Source organism: Balaenoptera physalus (genome assembly GCF_965194825.1).
Source record: "Balaenoptera physalus genome assembly, chromosome: 20".
Lineage (NCBI taxonomy): Eukaryota > Metazoa > Chordata > Mammalia > Artiodactyla > Balaenopteridae > Balaenoptera > Balaenoptera physalus.
The window spans coordinates 23,620,618-23,639,922 of NC_138901.1; the positions used below are offsets into that span (position 1 = coordinate 23,620,618).

At 41.5% G+C, this 19,305-nt stretch overlaps 2 protein-coding genes and 1 pseudogene across 20 annotated transcripts in view; 1 reads left to right on the plus strand and 2 right to left on the minus strand.

Annotated features, from left to right (window-relative positions):
• The window catches only part of UTP18 (UTP18 small subunit processome component), a 36,612-nt gene extending 20,680 nt beyond the window's left edge, over positions 1-15,932 (minus strand). Inside the window, exons 1-7 of one of the 2 annotated variants that reach the window (XM_082440371.1) lie at positions 15,459-15,932; positions 13,719-13,831; positions 11,135-11,233; positions 9,004-9,071; positions 6,338-6,426; positions 4,894-5,019; positions 4,254-4,428 (exon numbers count right to left, since the gene is read on the minus strand). In XM_082440371.1, coding sequence (XP_082296497.1) covers positions 4,254-4,428; positions 4,894-5,019; positions 6,338-6,426; positions 9,004-9,071; positions 11,135-11,233; positions 13,719-13,831; positions 15,459-15,791 — 1,003 coding nt within the window. In that variant the 5' untranslated portion in view covers positions 15,792-15,932. The remainder of the gene's footprint in view (positions 1-4,253; positions 4,429-4,893; positions 5,020-6,337; positions 6,427-9,003; positions 9,072-11,134; positions 11,234-13,718; positions 13,832-15,458) is intronic. The other variant, XM_082440370.1, reaches the window with a different exon arrangement.
• LOC309649851 (diphthamide biosynthesis protein 3 pseudogene) overlaps positions 1-19,305 on the minus strand; it is a 185,968-nt pseudogene that overhangs the window by 46,121 nt on the left and 120,542 nt on the right. The gene's annotated exons all lie outside the window — the stretch shown is intronic.
• The window catches only part of MBTD1 (mbt domain containing 1), a 68,778-nt gene continuing 65,481 nt past the window's right edge, over positions 16,009-19,305 (plus strand). For 4 of the 17 annotated variants that reach the window (XM_082440365.1, XM_082440368.1, XM_082440367.1 and 1 more), the window contains exons 1-2: positions 16,295-16,562; positions 17,188-17,251. Coding sequence is in view for 7 of the 17 variants with exons in the window: in XM_082440347.1 (XP_082296473.1) it covers positions 16,542-16,562 (21 nt within the window). In the remaining 10 variants the exon portion in view is untranslated. The other 13 variants (XM_082440347.1, XM_082440358.1, XM_082440362.1 and 10 more) reach the window with 9 other exon arrangements.

The following is a 19,305-nucleotide window of genomic DNA, read 5'->3' on the forward strand; positions in this document are numbered from 1 at the left end:
ACAAGTTGCCTAATAGAAAGGATACATAAGAATAACTAGCTATGCTTCCAGGGTGACAGAGCAGAAGAGAATTTTCACTATCCACTCATTTGTACGTATTGGACTTTTGCACCATGTGAACATATCGCTAAGTTAGAATATTAATCAGAAAAAAGAATTTAGAAAAATCCAGTGAAGAGTTCTTGTTCCCCCTCCCAGGAAAATGATAGTTGAAGGTCCCACAGACCATCTCTGTGCTAGTAACAGTCTTTGTCTAGATGGTTCACAATACTACAAAACTGGGCCTCCCACTCTAGCCCCACCCACCAAGAGACTACATCCTAGCTTCCTTGACTGGAATCAATCCAGACACATATTCCAGTCACTAGGGTTACTTCTGCTAGGGATGACCATCTTCTTCACAATGACTCTAGTCCTACTAAGGATAATATTCATCCCAAATTTTGGGCAAACATTATATACTGACTGCAGCATACGGAAAGAAACAGCTCCAAACATTGGGAAAATATCATTACATGATGAAGCAGAGAAGGGAGGTTAGTTCTGGAAACCCCTCCAGACCCAATCCTAAGAGCACAGTGGGAATGCAAGACAGAACTCAAAGTGTTCACCTTGGAGCCTACAGCTGGGCAGAACTCAAAGTGCTCACCTTGGAGCCTACAGCTGGGCACCACCACAGTCCTGGAGGACTGCAGACTGCACAGGTGTCACAAGGGCAACAGTAAACAAACTTCCCTCATACTGTGTGGGACCAGTGTGAACACAGACCCAGGATGGCAGCAACAGAGGCAAAATGCCAGAGGACTCTTTACACAGTCCTCTGTTCTGTCTGCAGTGAAAGACCTTATGTTTTTGGCCTGAGTAAGCCTGTTGTTTGGGGGTAATTCAGGAAAGGGGGTTGTCTTCAAGAAGGAAATACTAGACTTCCAACAAATAAGGACAAACAGTTACTTTATCAATTAATTGGAAAAATAAGAAAGATTACCATATTTTTATCCAAACCTTACAGTGTACTGTACACCAGTTATATGTACATAGCATTTTACTTTTGACTTCACAAAAGAATAGTGATAATAAGTGCTAATATCAATATTATAATTGCTTTTTATAAAAGCTAGACCTTTCAAAACAGAAGCCAGACAAAATTTATAACATGGCCTTGAGATAGAAGACATAGAGCTTTAAAGATGTCAGGTATAAATGTTTCTATAGATTAGGGAATGAGATTTTTTTTGGCCACCCCACACAGCATGTGGGATCTTAGTTCCCAGACCATGGACTGAACCCACGCCCCCTGCATTGGAAGCACGGAGTCTTAACCACTGGACTGCCAGGAAGTCCCAGGAATGAGATTTTTAGGTCAACTGCTGAGCAACTTATAGGTAAGAAAAAGAATGGCCAATTTGATTAGAATAGAGCCAAATTCCATAGGATGGGAAGTGAACTGACTGTGATCAGACAGATTATATGCTGTTCTTAACAATGACAGCAGTTACCAATGACTGAGCATTTACCAAGTGGTAGGTGGTGCTTAGTTACAATCTTCTAAAAAGTTCTTTTAATATTTTAGAACCCTTGAGTTTACAGAAAGAGAAAACTAAGGCTCAGCAATGACCATATGCCTATAAATCAAAATGGCTGCCTGACAAACTAATTTGATTCCCAAATGGTCAAATTCTTTGTGTTTTCCTAGAACAAGACAGCTCCCTTAAGAACTGCCCTTCTGGGACTTCCCTGGTGGTCCTGTGGTAAAGAATCCACCTTGCAATGCAGGGGACAGGGGTTAGATTCCTGGTCAGGGAACTAAGATCCCACATGCCTCGGGGCAACTAAGCCCACGTGCCGCAACTACTGAGCTCACGCGCCTCAACTAGAGAGCCTGAATCTGCAAACTACAGAGCCCACGCGCTCTGGAGCCCATGCACCACGCACCACAACTAGAGAGAGAAACCCCGCACACCACGACTAGAGAGAAGCCTGCACGCCGCAAGAGAAGATCCCACATGCCTCAACGAAGATCCCGTGTGCCGCAACTAAGACCCGATGCAGCCAAAAATAAAATTAAATAAATAAATCTTAAAAAAAAAGGAACTGTCCTTCTAGGGACTTCCCTGGTGGTCCAGTGGTTAAGACTCGGTGCTCCCAATGCAGGCAGCCCGGGTTCGATCCCTGGTCAGGGAACTAGATTCCGCGTGCCACAAATAAGAGTCCGCATGCCACGACTAAGAGTCCGCATGCCACGACTAAAAGATTCCCGCATGCCGCAATGAAGATCCCGCATGCCACAACAAAGATCCCGCATGCCACAACTAAGACCCGGCACAGATGGATAGATATGGATATAAGAACTGTCCTTCTAAATGATGCAACTGAAACTGCTTCTGGACTTTGAAATAGTAATCTGTGGTTCTTAACTTTTCTGTGTGCCAGTCTGAAGTGTATGATACCCTTCTCAAAACAACGGTTGTTTGAAACTTTTGTAACTGAAGGAAATGCTAAATTTCAGTTAGAGATTAGTGAAAATAAAGATGGAATGTTTTTCCTATCCAGCTTCACAGACCCCTGAATTTTGAGAATCCATAGATCCCACTTTACAAGCCCTGACAGGTTAGTGGAAGGAACCCTCAAAGCGCAATTCTTCAGAATGCATCAATTCTGAATTCTTCATTTTTCAGACTTGCATTTGCAAGAACCAAGAGCTCACATACACGTAAGGCTTGCACATCCTAACTTGTCAGCAATTTTCCCCCTTGTTCTACTGTCCTTAATTAATTTCGAGTTATTAATACTGTTTTATAATCACGAGACTGAGAATTATATTCAATAACATAACACCACAAGAAGAAATACATTTGATTTACCATTACTATTATAATTATCATTACTACCAAGTTACGCTTATTGAGGAAAGAGAAGGAAAAATATTAAAAGGCAAAGATAAATACCATGTCTTAGAAGAATCCGGTGATCAGATACACAGCCCTCCACACCAGCAGATCCACAGTACACATCACTAACTACTGGATCTCAGCCACCCCTGGTTTGCTTTTCCCAAGAGGATGCACGACAAGGAAGGACCAGAGCACATTCCTTTTGATTAGTGGAATGACATTTAAGAATAAAAACTACTACATGTTGCTTTCTGTTTCAATATGGGGACACAGTTTAAGGTTTTCCAACTCAAAGGCAAGTCCATGGACCAGCAGCATCAGCAGCATCTGAGAACTTGTTAGAAATGCAGAATCAGGCCCGCCTCAGAACAACAGAATCAGAGTCTGCATTTTAACAAGATCCCCAGGTGATTCATATGCACATTAATGTTTGAGAAGCACTGATTTAAAGCATAAATAGATAAATTAAAAACCCCCTTGGAAAGGATCACTGAAAGTGTCAGGAACACAGGAAAGACAAGACTGGAAACACTGAAAATAAACATCATAAATGTTTCTAAAGTTGGCCTTACTCACTTTTAACCACTAGCAGAAAAAAGGCTGTACAGAGCAACCTGTAACCTTTACAGCCCCACAGATGTGCAATTTAACAGGGAAACTGCCAGCAAGCTGTAGCATATGACAACAACACCTCTCAAGATTTATAATGTTAACCCAACCAACTTCATTACAAGGACTTTAGTTCCCAAAGTATTCATGAAGGTGTCACTATATTTTTGAGGTAATGGGAGTAGGAGAATGCAGAAGAATAGATAAGGCAGAGGAAAGATAAATTTTCATCTAATAAAAAAGATGTATTTTTCAAGTAGTTCATTCTTCAAAATACATTACGAATTCCAAAAGCAGTGCTTTATTTCCTTTAAATGTAAACCAAAATTGTATTATAACAAACAGCAGAAGAACTGGAGGGCATCCAAATTTCAGATCAGAGAAGTGAAATAATTTGTCCAAGGAAATAGAACCCAGGTCTTTTAGCTCCCAGGCTCATGTTCTTTCTGCTACAGCAACTGCTAATTTTACAGCCAAGTATTTGCAACTGCTTTTCTGGTCTAGGGGAATATATATTTGCAAATTATGATCTTCTTCCCATAGGTACTCAGTAAAAAGTCAGTCCACTTTTTTCATTCAAACATGTTATCTCAACAACACGACATTTTCCAAATACTAAAACCAAAGAAACCCTTAAATTTAATAATACTATGAGGAGGAAAAAAAGCGGTTGTAAATACTGTTAAACAAACTCAACTATGGGCTGGGGGGGAGGGGGGTGCATGTCAGCTATATGTTCATTAGAAACCTTACCTCTTACTTGATGCACAGGAATTAGCTTTCCAGCCAGCATATCATAGACATAAAGAACCTTGCTGTGAGTACTCGTGGCTAAAACCTTTTCTCCATTAGCACTAAAACAAGCTTTAAAGATTGGAAACTTTTCCAAATAGATGCTCTGAATTTTAGGATTTGTTTTTCCATCAACCTGTAAGGAAGTACAAAATATTCCTTTTGATTATTTCCACAGACCATGTATGCTGATTGTAAACATTTTTCACTACAAGTCTTTTTTTTTTTAATTTATTTATTTTATTTATTTTTGGCTGCGGTGGGTCTTCGTTGCTGCACACAGGCTTTCTCTAGTTGCAGCGAGCGGAGGCTACTCTTCATTGCAGTGCACGGGCTTCTCATTGTGGTGGCTTCTCTTGTTGCGGAGCACGGGCTCTAGGCACATGGGTTTCAGCAGTTGTGGCACGTGGGCTCAGTAGTTGTGGCTCACGGGCTCTAGAGCACAGGCTCAGTAGTTGTGGCGCATGGGCTTAGCTGCTCTGCGGCATGTAGGATCTTCCGGGACCAGGGATCAAACCTGTGCCCCCTGCATTGGCAGGCGGATTCTTAACCGCTGTGCCACCAGGGAAGTCCCTACAAGTCTTCATTTAAAAATGCATACCTGAAATAGCGATACAGCATTATCTAGTCCAGCGACCATCACAACCTGTGCACGAGGATGGAACTGCACAGACGAGATCCGAGCAGTAGTAGGACGTTCAGCATTAGCATGCTGGCAGTGCTTCATCTACAGAAAAATAAAGCTGGAATTTTATCAATTCGAATGGGTTAACATTATTTTCTTTAAAGCATGAAGACATTATAAAGTAGTTTACAATGCAGAAGAAAGCGCATTGGAAGAGTAACCAGAAGACCACAGCTCTGCTACCAACTAGTATTCTAGTACAGTGCTTTACCATACAAGAATCCATTTTTCGGGGGCCTCCTCTACATTAAAAATGCAATTACATAAAAAACACAGTATCATATGATGTCTTCTTTGTAACCCCTGAAGATAAATTTTTGTGGTGACTACATTTTCAATGGAGGTGAATTCACCCTATGAGGAGCTAAATGAATTATCTGCACAGGGTTGGGAGAGACAGAATCACTCTGTCCAGTAATTTACCATAATAAGGTCCCCTCTCCCCATCTAAATTCACATGCTACCATTTTATAATGGGGAAAATTATGTCAAAGAGAGAACTGTTCATTTGACATATATTTAACTGAAGCAAGTGCTGGGTAGGCACTTGGTTACCACAATGAACAAGTGAGACACAGTGATGAGTTAGACAGTAACTAGAGTAAGCCACTTCAGATAGGATGGCAAGGAAAGACATTTCTAGGGCATCATGTGAGCAGAAAGGTGCCACTTTAGGTAAGATGGCGAGGAAAGACATTTCTAGGGCGTCATGTGAGCAGAAAAGAATGAGTTGGCCACTGGCAGTGCTTAAAGAACACATGGAGGGATGAGCAAGAGCAAAGGTTCAGGGGCAAGAAAGAACTTGGGCATGTGCAAGAAACAGAAAGAAGGCCTGTGTGGCCTGAGTAAGGAATAAGAGGAAAAGGCATCAGATGAAGTTGAAGACATAGGCAAAAGCCAGATCCTGTGAAGGGCAGGGTACACTATGGTAAGGAATTCAGATGTTTTCAAAGAGCAATGAAAAGTGACAGGACATGATATTTTATTTTTAAAAGATCCCTCAGGCTACTATAGGAAGAACGGCTTAGGAAGAAGGAAATTGGTAGTGGAGAGTCTAGCCACAAAGCTGTTGCTTTGCACTGGGCGAGAGATGAGAGCAGCATGAACAAGGCTGGTGCCAACAGAAGGAACAAGAAATGCAAAAGGAGGAATCAAATAACATTCCTAAAAAATTCCTGGGAACATAATTTAATCTTGTTTTTGCAAAACGTAAAAAACCTAACACAAATATTTACCAAGGCAAAATGACAGCAAGCACATTTAATCCCACAGAAAACAGGAATCCATACCTTTGTAACCGGGAAGTATATTGGATTTCAGAGGTAATTAGTTGGATTGACCCAATTTTACTGATTCTCACCTTTAAGATTCCTTTAGGAAGAGAGGTTGATGTGGATATGAAATTCCCAGTCCTTTGCAACAAATCATCTTCATCCTCTTCACTTTCATCTAAGTCAAACAAATCCATAGGCTGATCTTTAGAATCAATGAGATGGCCATTACCTATCCCAAACATCTATATTTCAAACTTCAACTCCCCTCCCAGTCTCCCAACCTCAATCATTTTATTTAAGCTGCAAATGGTAAAAGTAAAACAGCAAAATAAATTTGAAGGAGAGAAAGAAGATGACAAGACCTCAATGTATATGGTTAAAATCAAAGCCTGACTCTGGAACGAAAGACACATTCACTACAGTGACTAAAACAACATGAAATGAAATAAAGATGAAACGGAGTCAGCATTTAATTTAAAAAGAGAAACTTGTAACAGTGGCAAGATGGGCAACAGGATGAACAGCAGATCTAGCTTAACAACTCACAGGAAAAAACACTAGAACTTGTAGCTGACTGAAAGAACAATGCCAGCAAACTGTGTATCAGAACTTCCAAGAGAGGTTAATAGGGCTGCTTTTCCCCTGGAGATGACTGACGATTCTAGTAAAGAAAACTGAGAAGCTAAGCAGAGTGTTTAATAAAACACTTGTAGGGTTAAGAGAGCAAAAACTAGCACCAAAAGCCCTCTAAGGTTCTAATCTAGTATTTACAGATAAAAACAATAATCTGAGATAACTGTGAAGCTGGGTTGTAGTCACCACTCTGCCAATAAGTATACCTTGGACAAGTCACTTCTATCTTTTTGAACTTTACTCCCATCATCTGTACAATAAAGGTATGAGACTTGGATATCCCAGATAGTAACAGACTGGCTGACTGCTGACCTAATTCATTTCCTTTTTCTCCTGGGCACAAAGACAAACTATATTTCCTGGTATTGCATGCAGTTAGTGTGGCCTCATGACTGAGTGGCCAATAAAATGTAGGTGAAAGTATCACGTACCACTTCCAGGACAGGCCAATTAAAAACTTCCCTTGGTGAGCCTTCTCTCTCTTCTCCTATAAGTCAACTGGTGGCCAATATCTTAGGCAACATTGGAAGACCCAGCCTGAAGATGGCAGAACCTCTATAAACTTGGGTCCCTTAAGTAGAGCATCACCTTCTCACCACCTCAATTGTACTCATGGGAAAAAAAAAAATTCTACTGGATTAAGCCACTGGGATCTGGGAGATTTTCTGCTTCAGTGTCAGCATAAACCTAATCTATAATTACATGGATCTAAACTGCTGTAGTTCTATGAATGCAATATTCTAAAATGGATAATAAAATTGTATTTCATCCAGGAAGGTAAACTGATGACTGAGGTTTATAATTATGCCATGTAAAAAAAAGTGACAGAATGGGACTTCCCTGGTGGTCCAGTGGTTAAGACTCCACACTCCCAATGCAGTGGGCATGAGTTCGATCCCTGGCCTGGGAACTAGGATCCCACATGCTGCGTGGGGCGGCCAAAAAAAAAAAAAAAAAAAAAGTGCCAGGACAAGATGATTAACATATTAAAAAAAAAACCTAGAAATATATTTCTCAAATAACAGAAGAGTTTTATATGAATGAGAGATAAGATTATATCTCTTCAAAAGGTAGGACTACAGAGTATAGGGAGGCTAAATTTCAATAGTTAAAAAAATTACAATTAGTTCTTAAAGAAAAGAGGAAGAAATAGTCTAATAAGGAGCACAACATTATTTGAAATATTTAAGCAGAGGCTAAATTATCATCTAACCGATGTTGTAGAGAAGTTTCTTGCAGCAGATAAAGTCAGGCTACATCACTAAGAGTCCTTCAACCTCTAAAAGTATCTGGTTGGAAACCAGAAGGTAAGTTTCTACTTAATAACAGATTGAGTTTTCTACCAGAATTATGTAAAACTGGCTCCTTGTAAGGGCTCCCTATACGTGGATACCATGAAGACTGACATGGGTGGGGAGAAGGGAGGGAGAGGTGATGATGATAATCGAACAGAGGTTCATCAGATACCAAAGATGCTAAGAAAGGAGCTCCTGTATTACAATGGGAGGATATACTCTAAAGTTCCTCAAGGATTTCAAAAGTCAATTCCAAGTCTAAAATTTATAACTCCAAGAACTCAAATCAGATCTTGGCCAAACCATCCATATAATATCTAAACTCAAAGATCTAAACAGCAGAAAACAGTTTTGGTACAAGTCAAACTTAAAATCTGGAGTTGAAAAATAGGTTTTTAGAAAGTGAATAATCATCTCGGCCTAACCTGACATGTGTTCCTTAGAAAGACATTCCATTTCCTAGTGGATAGCTAGATCAGCTGCTCATGTCTTTGGAAGGGGCTGTGAATGAAGAAATAACACTACTACTTATTTTTTACTTAATCTATGCCATAATGTAACATAGTTCTGGTTGAGGAAAAACATCATAAAATTCATCCATTATTGTCTCTACAAGTAAAGAATATGCTACTAAATACATCTACACTATTGTAAAAGAGCTTCCTTCAGAGAAACGGTAGACTTCAAAACCAGACATTAAAAAAAAACAAAAAAAGACGTATTTCAAACACCAGGTTTTAACAAGCCTCATGAGAAACCTCAAATAATAACAGAACAGAAATAGGAATCTATTTACCAACTTAAACAGAGGTGTCAACACTCACCATCTGAAGATGTTTTCCGCTTATTGGTCTCTGCCCAGGCAGGTACTCCCCCCATGGCATGCTGGAATCTAAGCAAAAATGTAAAAAATAAAATTTTGTAGTGACCACTGTATTTATATAGAGTTTAATACATTTAAAGAATATAGGTCAGAGCATGAATAGAATCTCTTCCAAAGAAGTTATCATCTTTCAGAACAGAAGGGCTACTCACACAGGATAGTCCTAAATTGGTAACTTTCATGAACTTCTAATCACCTGGATACATATTTGTTGTTACTTATTTACATCTAGTTACATAGTTGTCTTAGTTGCACATATCAACACACCAGATTTGGTGACTAAGTAAAGAAATAGAAATCTCTTTGTGGTTATAAATCAATGCTATAGTACACAGAGTACACAAAAGAATACTACAACATGTCTGTAAGAAAACGACCAGATTGGTAAAATAAACAAAACTTCATCATATATCCTTTGAATAAAATGGGAGCATTTCATCCTGGAAAAATTAAGCTTCAGGAGAAGCATGACAGTTATATTCTGAAGGGCTGGTATTTGGAAGCCTGAAAAGAATCATTCTGTTTAATGCAGAATCATAGACAAGTCCACCAAACTAAGCCCACTAGCCATAAGTAACTAGAAAACTGGACAAAATATGTGAAGCTATTTTCAGAAACTGGACAACAGGCAACATAGGACTATGATCTCTAAGAGAAGGAAAGTAACAAGGTGAGCAATGCCATTACTGGGATTTTCCCCTCAAGGCATTTTTATAAGACCCTGACACAGAGACAAGGAGAAAAAGATCAGACTTGAAAGAGGCTGAAACAACAGGAATTTGAGGGGCAGTCAACTGTAGAAGAGGAAGAGAAAGAGCTCCAGAAATCTGCACAGGGGTCCACAGACACTTCTTCTGAATACTAAACTGCATGCTCGTAGGATGAAACTCCATGAGGTCAAGCAAAGAACTACTAGGGGGCTGTAAGTTGCACAGAACCAAAGCTCAGACATTTGAGTTCAACCAGTCAGAGGAAGGGTCCTTACTGAACACTCAGGGCATTCAGGAGAGATCCCAGGAAGGTCATACCTTAATAATGGGGCTAAACCAGCCTATAATAAATGCTACTGTAGAAGAAAGCTAAAAACAAATCCTGAAAGGATCAAAGTGATTTCCAAGTCAATTAACTGCCTGCCAAGACAAAGTTCAACACACATTAAAAGCAAAAAACAAAATCCAGACACTGAACAACATTCACACTGCCCAGAATCCAATCAAAATTACTAGATATACAGAGAAGCAGAAAAACATGAACCATAACCAGAAGAAAAAGCAGTCAACAGAAACAGAAATGACAGACCTGACAAAATTAGCACACAAGGACTTTAAAATAGCTAATACACATAAAAAGGAACAAAATTGTGCCATTTGCAGAGATGTGGATGGACCTAGAGACTGTCATACAGAGTGAAGTTAAGTCAGAAAAAGAAAAACAAATACCGTATGCTAACACATATATATGGAATCTAAAAAAAGAAAAAAGGTTCTGAAGAACATAGGGGCAAGACAGGAATAAAGACAGACATAGAGAATGGACTTGAGGACACGGGGAGGGCGAAGGGTAAGCTGGCACAAAGTGAGAGAGTGGCATGGACATATATACACTACCAAATGTAAAACAGATAGCTAGTGGGAAGCAGCCATATCGCACAGGGAGATCAGCTCGGTGCTTTGCGTCCTCCTAGAGGGGTGGGATAGGGAGGGTGGGAGGGAGATGCAAGAGGGAGGAGATGTGGGGATATATGTATATGTATAGCTGATTCACTTTGTTATACAGCAGAAACTAACACACCATTATAAAGCATTTATACTGCAATAAAGATGTTAAAAAAAAAAAACCAATAACATCATTGATTATATTTAAATGGCGGGATTACAAGTTTTTTCCAAAATTTTTTGTACTTATATTCCTTCTCAGGCCCCCATACTAAAACTTAATCATGTCTTCCAAGAACAATGCTCTTCCAATTCAAAATGGAAATCTGACTACCAAAGAAGCCAAAGACTGAGCAAATCAAAATAAAATACTGGTTATAAATACATCTTGGCAAACCTATGAAAAAGGACACTTACTCTTCCTTAAGTCTCTTTTGAAGCTGATCTTTTGAAAGTTTATTTTCACTGGCATTTTTCATCATATCTTTCCGAAAACGATTGTTCATCATGTCAACCCTATAAAAAAACCAGAAAACAGCATGCTTTCAACAACTTAAAGAATCAACATAAATAGTTGCTGCCTTTAGTATTTTGAGCAAACAATATAGGTCAAGATTTATAAGATGTGGAACATCTCCAATGTACGTTCTCCATTCTTCCTGAAACAAAAAGGAATCTCCAATATTTCGGATCATCTAGTTTACCCTCTGAAGAGCTATTTCAAATTCATAATTACTTACTAGACACAGCTTATGCCATTCACCAAAATAAATTCCAGGTAAATCAGAGTTAAATACAAACAAAACAAAAACAAAAACAAAAACCCAAACCTTAAAATACTATGAAGGAAAAATATAGGCAAATATTTCTCTCTCTGAAGAACTTTTTACTAAAAACAACAGCAAAAAAAAAAAGAGTCAAAGACTTCACTACATAAACATTAAAATATTCTGTGCATCAGACAACATTAAAACAAACTTAAAGGCAAACAAAAAGCTAGAAAATAATGTGCAATAAATTTGACACATAAAGGTTTGAAATTCTCAATATGTAAGGAGCTGATATACTAAAATCATTAATAAACAGTCTCATCTGCCATTTGCAACAACATGGATGACCCTGAAGGACGTCAAGCTAAGTGAAATAAAACAGACATCAAAGAAAAATACTGCATAATCTCACTTATATGTGGAATCTGAAAAAAGCAGAATACATAGAAACGAAGAGCAGAATGATGGTTACCAGGGGTGAGAAGGTAGAGGAAAAAGGGAGATGTTGGTCAAAGGGTACAAAGCTGCAATTACGCAGCATGACTGCAGTTAATGACAGTTTTGTACACTGGAAATTAGCTAAGGGAGTAGATTTCAGGTGCTCTCACCACAAATAAAAATGGTAACCATCTGAAGAAATGGAAATGCTAATTAATTCACTTGACTGTAGTAATAACTTCACCATGTATATATATATAGCAAATTATCATGTTGTACACCTTATGTACAATTTTTATTTTAAAAATAAAAAAACAAAATGGAAGAGTCGGGCTTCCCTGGTGGCGCAGTGGTTGAGAATCTGCCTGCCAATGCAGGGAACACGGGTTCGAGCCCTGGTCTGGGAAGATCCCACATGCCGCGGAGCAACTAAGCCCGTGTGCCACAACTGCTGAGCCTGCGCGTCTGGAGCCTGTGCGCCGCAACAAGAGAGGCCGCGATAGTGAGAGGCCCGCGCACTGCGATGAAGAGTGGCCCCCGCTTGCCGCAACTAGAGAAAGCCCTCGCACAGAAACGAAGACCCAACACAGCCAAAAAAAATAAAATAAATAAAAATTTTAAAAAAATGAAAGAGTCTCCAGTAGACAAATACGCAAAGACATAATAGAGACTACTTTTAAGAAAAACCAATGACTAATAAAAAAATGTTTTCTCAACACAAGTTAGATATTTCCTACCCTAAACTGTCACCCTAAACTGACAATGTCTGGAAAAAGAGAAATCATTGCTTTTATTTTTTTTTAATATTTGTTTGATGTGGACCATTTTTAAAGTCTTTATTGAATTTGTTACAATATTGCTTCTGTTTTATGTTGTGGGTTTTTGGCCGCGAGGCATGTGGGATCTTAGCTCCCACACCAGGGATCGAACCCGCACCCCTTGCACTGGAAGGCAAAGTCTTAACCACTGGACCGCCAGGGAAGTCCAGAGAAATCATTGCTTTTAAAATGGAGTGAAACGGACACCTTTCAATGAAAAGGTAAACTGGCAGAACCTCAGGGTCAGCCTGGCAGTATTTATCAAGAACCTTAAAAATGTCTGCTCTTTGATTAAGTTAGTCTACCTCAAAGAATCTTTCTTAAATAATTTTAAGTAGAAAAAGATTTATGCGTAAAGATGCTCATCTCAACATCAATCTATTAAAAGGAAAACTATCCAATGATAGCTATGTAAATTATGGTTAAATCATATAATGGACTATAATACATCCATTTTAAAATGTTTATAAAGGTTTTTTTTTTAATTGGGGAGAAATATTTGCAATACAATATATTCTCATCTTAAAGTACATATTGTACATGATGGTTAACTTTTTTGGGTCTTTTCTCAATTTCAGGCATTGTGTTAAGAGCTCTACATACACTATTTAATCTCAAGAGCCTTCTAATATAGTTACTATTATCTCCATTTTACACATGAGAAAAGGTAGGTTCCAAACTTGCCAATGGTCAGTTAGGAACTGGCCAAACTAGGAGGCAAACTCAGGTCTGACCCCAAACACTGTGCTCTTTTAGCTTTTCTATACAGCACAGAAGAAAGAGGGAGAGATGTATGCCAACATGTTAACAGTGGTTCTCCCTCGCTGATGGGATTATGAATGATCTTTGCTATACTTTCCAGTATTTTTCAAGTCTTCACGTAATCACATATTCAGAAAGAGAACTTTCTTAAAACCTGCAAAGTAACTTTTGAAGAATCCAGAGGGACTCCAGAATAAAAATTAGGCAACCTACATCTCCTCATCTTCATCTTCTTCATCCAACCAAACTGGCTTCTTTTGAAGTGGAAAATTATCTTTTGCTTCATTCTCCACTTCAGAGTCACCTGAGTCTTCTTGTACTTGAACCTAGAAAAGACAAAATGCCCACAAGCACTGAGTCTTTCATGCCCCATGGTGGCAGACTTTGCAGAATGGTGGCTTGTAGAATGCTTTGTTTTTATGGCCCTCTGATCAAATTATGGGACAGAATGCTACCACAGCAAATGCTGGAGATCGAACAGAAAATGAGGAGAATAGAGAATGGCACCACCCGCTGGACACGTGAGGTAAGATGGAATAGTCAAAGAGTCAACTTGCTGAAAGGAAAAGACCAAGACAAGTAAAAAAGGTAAGTTGACAGATGAATAAAGGAGCAGGGAAAATCACAGAACTACAGAAATCACAGGACCAAAGGCAGACACCAAAGATAAAATAACATGACTGAATGTCATAATTAAGTCATATTTCATATTCATAAACATACTTCTCCACTTTTCTTAACTGTTCTTGACCCCCTATCTCAAGAAACTTTATACTATCCAAACAAATCTAAATCTAGACCACAGAATTTCACCTGAAGTGAGCTTGAGCTTTCCCAAAACCACATGATAGAAATGTCCAAATGATTTCTACTTGCTCTATTATTGGCCTATGATCCTTCAAAGCCCAACAAACCCCACCTCACTTAAACTGTTTCTTTTCCCGAATGGGAAACTGTCACACAGTTCAGCATTTTTCCAGTAGTATTTCTCTATCTCCCAACTAGATTCTGCAACCTCTCCCATAAGCACCCAAAGGAGATTCTGGCAATCAACTGATACTTGCTAGGTCTGCATTCGTTTATCAAACTGAGTAATTCTCAGTAAGGCTTTGCTTGACTACCCTATGTAAAATTTCACAGGCCCGCTCGACACACGCTTATCTCCCTTTCTTGAACGCCTTTATTTTTTTTTTTTCCTTCAGCACTTCACTGACATAACTTGAATTTTATCTTCTGCCTCTGCCACTAAGTATCCAAGCTCCAAGGAGGCAGGGATTTTTGTTAGTTTTCGTCCACTGCTGTTTCTCCTCCAGTGCCTAGAAACTGCCTGGGACTCCCTATATTGGAAGAAAAGACAGGTATAGAATTAAAAAAAAAAAAAGCAAAAAGCATGCAAAAAAATTATAATCAATCAATCATGCAGGGTTTTCACTGCCAGGAAAAGTATCTGGCGCCAAACTGGCTCACAAATACTACTTTAATAGACGAATACACTGTCACTCTCAAAAGCTGGCTTATCAACCACTCGATGTGGTTGTTAAAACAGACTACCAGGCCTGTGCCCACGAATTCTGATTTCACAAACGAAGTGGAACCCCTGAATCACAGCAAAGTATTGAGGCAGGCGACTGAATGACCAAGAGAGAAAAAACAGAGTCTGGGGAGAAGACAGTGGAACTGAGCCACTGCAACTAATCGAAAGATGCTCACGATTAGTTAGCTAAACGAGTATGTGTTGAGCGCCTGCTGCATACCAGGCGCAGCAGCTCCCTCGGGGGCGGAGAAAGGCGCGGTCTCCGCCCTCCCGGGACTTTCAGTCTGGCACCCCTCGGCGCCTGCATTCCCGGTTCCCTCCCACCTGAACGCTCCCCTGCGCCACAGGTCGCCCAGGCTCCGCCCCCGGAGGCACACCGCCCATCGAGCGCCCAGCCCGCACGCCGCGGCCTCCCTCACCCGCGGGCCCCGCAGACGCCGCAGCAGCGCGTCCTCGTCGTCCTCGACGTCGCCAAAGATCAGCTCCTCCAGGCACCGCTCCACGGCCGGCTTGTCCTCCTCCAGCGTCTGGCGGTTCAGCTGCCGGAGCCGTCTCTCCTCCTCCGCCGCGACCACGGCGGCCGCCGCGCGCGGCCGGGCCGGCGATTTCCGCTGAGATGAAGGAGCAGCCTTTCGGAACGGCCCGCCCGGCCCCGCTCCGGCTCTATCGTCCGGCCTCATTCGGGTTTTCCGGTTTGGTCTCGCTCCGGCTCTCCGGTCCGGTCTCGCTCGGCTCCTCCGTTCCGGCGGCATCGCTCGGTTTGAGAAGGAACGCAGGCGCTCACGTGGATTCTCACTGCGCGTGCGCCGAGGCCCCTCGCTTTCCGCAGTGGCTGAGGCCGCAGGGGGCCGGAAGGAGGCTGCACCGCCCTGTGAGCACGTGACCAGCACTGTTTTCTCTCCCCCCCCCCCCCCCCCGGTGTAACGCCCATCCCCTCACGAGCCCCTCCCCGTGTGGGAGTTCCTCCGAGAGAACCAATCTTCCGGGTGGAGGGGGAAGCGGCGTGACTGGAGTGGAAATTTTTTTCCAACACAACTTCGCAGCTGCAATTGATTGAAAGGAGCGCAAGAAAGCCAGGGTATAAACTGAGATGACAGGCTAAAACTGCTACTCTTCTTCCTAACTTTTTAACCACTCGACTTACACGAGCCCAATCGCCTTTTCCACCCCTTCGTCTTGGTACGGCCCTTGGAGTACGGAGCCTGCAGAGGGTCCCACGCTGGAAGACAGAGCTGAGGGTATGTAGGGAAGTGGGCCAATCGGGGCGCGGGTCACGGCGCAGGCGCGCTGGGGAGGGAGGGCTATGCTAATGTTGTTGATATCCTGGGGCCACCCGAGTTAAAGGGGGGAAATCCGGGGGCTGCCGCCGCCGCCACCGGTCTGGGCCCAGTCGGGGCCCCCCCTGTAGTCGCCGTAGTCCCGGGGAGAGGCGCCTGCCCCCAGCTCGGGAGGGGGCGCCGCGGGCCCGGGGAGCACGGACAACCCCTACCCATGAGGCCCTGATGGAAAACACAAAGGATCTGGTGAGAGCCGAGCGCGGCAGCTGCTTTGTGTGCCAGGTGGGGGGGACGCCGGCAGCCCCCCGACCCCAGGAACCCCTGCAGCCCCCTGACCCCGCTCCCAGGCCTGCTTCTCCATCCCACGCCCCTTCCAGCTCCGGAGCCCCCCTCCCCCTACCGGCCGTTAAACGATTCGGGGATTCCCCTCCCCCCACCCCCCCGGACTCATCAGGGTTCTCTCTATTCTCTTTACTTTTTGGAAGAAAAATTTTAGAAGAAAGTTCTCTTCGTTCCGGCCCCCCGTCCCCCTTCAGCTCTGGCTGGGGGAGAGAGAAAGGCTGGATTTGAGACTTCCTTTTTTGACCGCCCAAGAATCGGGGAGTGGAGTCCTCACTTCTCCCAAGGGGGCAGAGTTTTGGTGCTTTGCAGGGGAAGGCGCCTCTCCGCTGTGGGGCAGGTGCCACGAGGCGTTTCGCACGTGGAGGTGGAAAAATTGAAAGGGGGCGGGGTGGGCACGTGTGGGATGGGAGAGGTGGGAGTGGTGTTTGGGAAGCAGCCGCCTAGGCCGCCTATTTAAAAGGGTTCGAAGTCGGTGGGCTTTTATGACCGTTGCGTTCTCTTTTGTGAAATAAGAATCCTAACATTTCAGAGTCGGAAGAGACATTAGAGGTCACCCAAAGCAGCCGTCCCCTGTGCAGCCTCTCTGACAAGTGGTAGGTAGCCTGGCCTCTGCCTAAACCCCTGCAAACACTGAGCGCTCGCTGCTGCCATGGAAAGCCCTCGCCGTTCAGTTCTGTTTGTTGTTTGCCTCCCCTTATTAGACTCTTTAGACTCATTCATGTTCTTATTAAGTGGATTCCCTTTCTACTTATCAAATTTTCTCTCACATTCTCCTCACCCACCCACTGCTCATTGGCCTATATTTTGTGTGCCAGGAAAGAACAGCAGGGAAGTGGGGGAAGGAGGGCTTGAGATATAGTGAGGGCCGGCTGAAAACTTTGCTGGGTCAGTTCAAATGTGCTGGCTTCTGTGTCTGAGAATGGTTGATATTTTTCTACAGGAAGTTTGGGAAATGGGATCTGGGGATTTCATGGCTGTTTTCTCTCACTAGTGAATCTTTTTAAAGTTAGAAATTTCAGCATCCTATCTCAAAGCACATTTCTTGTTGCCTAAATCACTTTCCCTAAGGGATGCCTAAATTGCCTCTTGGACATAGTACCAAAGCTGTTAGAAGCATCTCCTGGTAGAGGGATGATCAGAAGAACTGCACTCCCCACCACCTCCTCCTTTTGACCTATGTTTTTCTTTCAAGCTGGGCTTCCTGCTTGGGGCCCCTCCTTCACAATACTTTCTCTTTTTCTTTTCCAATTTTTAATGAGATATGAAATTTTTGCAACACTTTAATATTTGCCTAGAGTTTGCAATATTTTTCATGCTTCTTATATTAGTATGCATCAGTAGTTATCACTTGGTGGTTTAGATAGTTCAGTTCTACTATTATCACTTAGCATTTTTCTAATATTCTCCTTCATTTGGTGAGCTATGCTGCTTCCAAGAGAAGTTTTATTGGCATAGGAATCTTGGGGGCACATGTTTTCCTCTTCCTAATATGGTGAAGTGGGAGTCAAGACATAACAGATAAAATGTAGAAGTAACGAATCTGCTATAAAAGCCAGAGAGTAAATTTTACTTTAAACTCCCAGTCGCCTGTTTAAAATGTTAGAGCACAGAAATTGTTTTCTCTCCCCCTTTTGTGACTTGGAGACTGTTGCTCTGCTCTAATGTGCTTACACTGTATTTTTTTTCATTTCTTTACCTCTACACCGATGAGTGTTTAGAAGGAAAATAGCTGTCTTTTTTTGCACCACCTCCTTCTCTGAATAACAAATAGCTTCTACTTATGTAGAACCCCATACTCCACGCTTCTGGGTGCCTTGCAAATTATGGCAAAAACTGTCTTGAATAAGTATCTGTTGATAAGTATCTTATGTTGAACCATGTTTTTTAACTGTCCAGTTTTTAATTTTGTACACACTTTGACATATGATATTTTCTCTAAATCTAGTCACTGAAAGTTAACATGGGAATGAATACTAGATAACTGATAAAAGTTAATGGAGCTGCATAATTCTGTCTTAAAAGTTTTTATTAACGTGAAATTCCCAAGTTCCTGTTCACTTTAAACATGAACTGTCATGACTTAAGCTGACTAACTTTGGAGACGTTTGCATTCTAAACATACTAGACAGGAATGACTGGTTTTATTTTTAAAGAAGACACTACTGTATATTTTTATGGCTGGTTATATGTTGATTTAATTAGTGTCTAAACCTTTTCTTAGATGTTCAGAGGCTTCAAACCCTCAGTTTCATCAGAAATTAAAACTATTTAAATTGTTTTTAACATAGTAGTCAAAGGAAGGTTAAACTATAGCTTAGAAGTGAAAACAACCTATTAATGTTATAAATACTAAACCACTGGATTACTGAAAGCCATGAGTTCTCAGTGATTTGAGTGACCACATCCTAAAATTAGACAAGTCACTATTCTTTTGGTTGCTCCTTGTTTCTCAATTTTTCATCTTTAAAATGTTTGCTAAGTAAGATTTAACTTTTTCACATTTATAATGTTAAGGTAAGCCAATTATCATTAGTTTCAGAGTTTCAGATCCAAAAGAAAGATAAAAAACATCAGGATGGTAAAAGAGGAAGGAGTTAACAATAGTTAAACTAAGATATGCCTCCTAATACTAGTATTCTTAACTGTC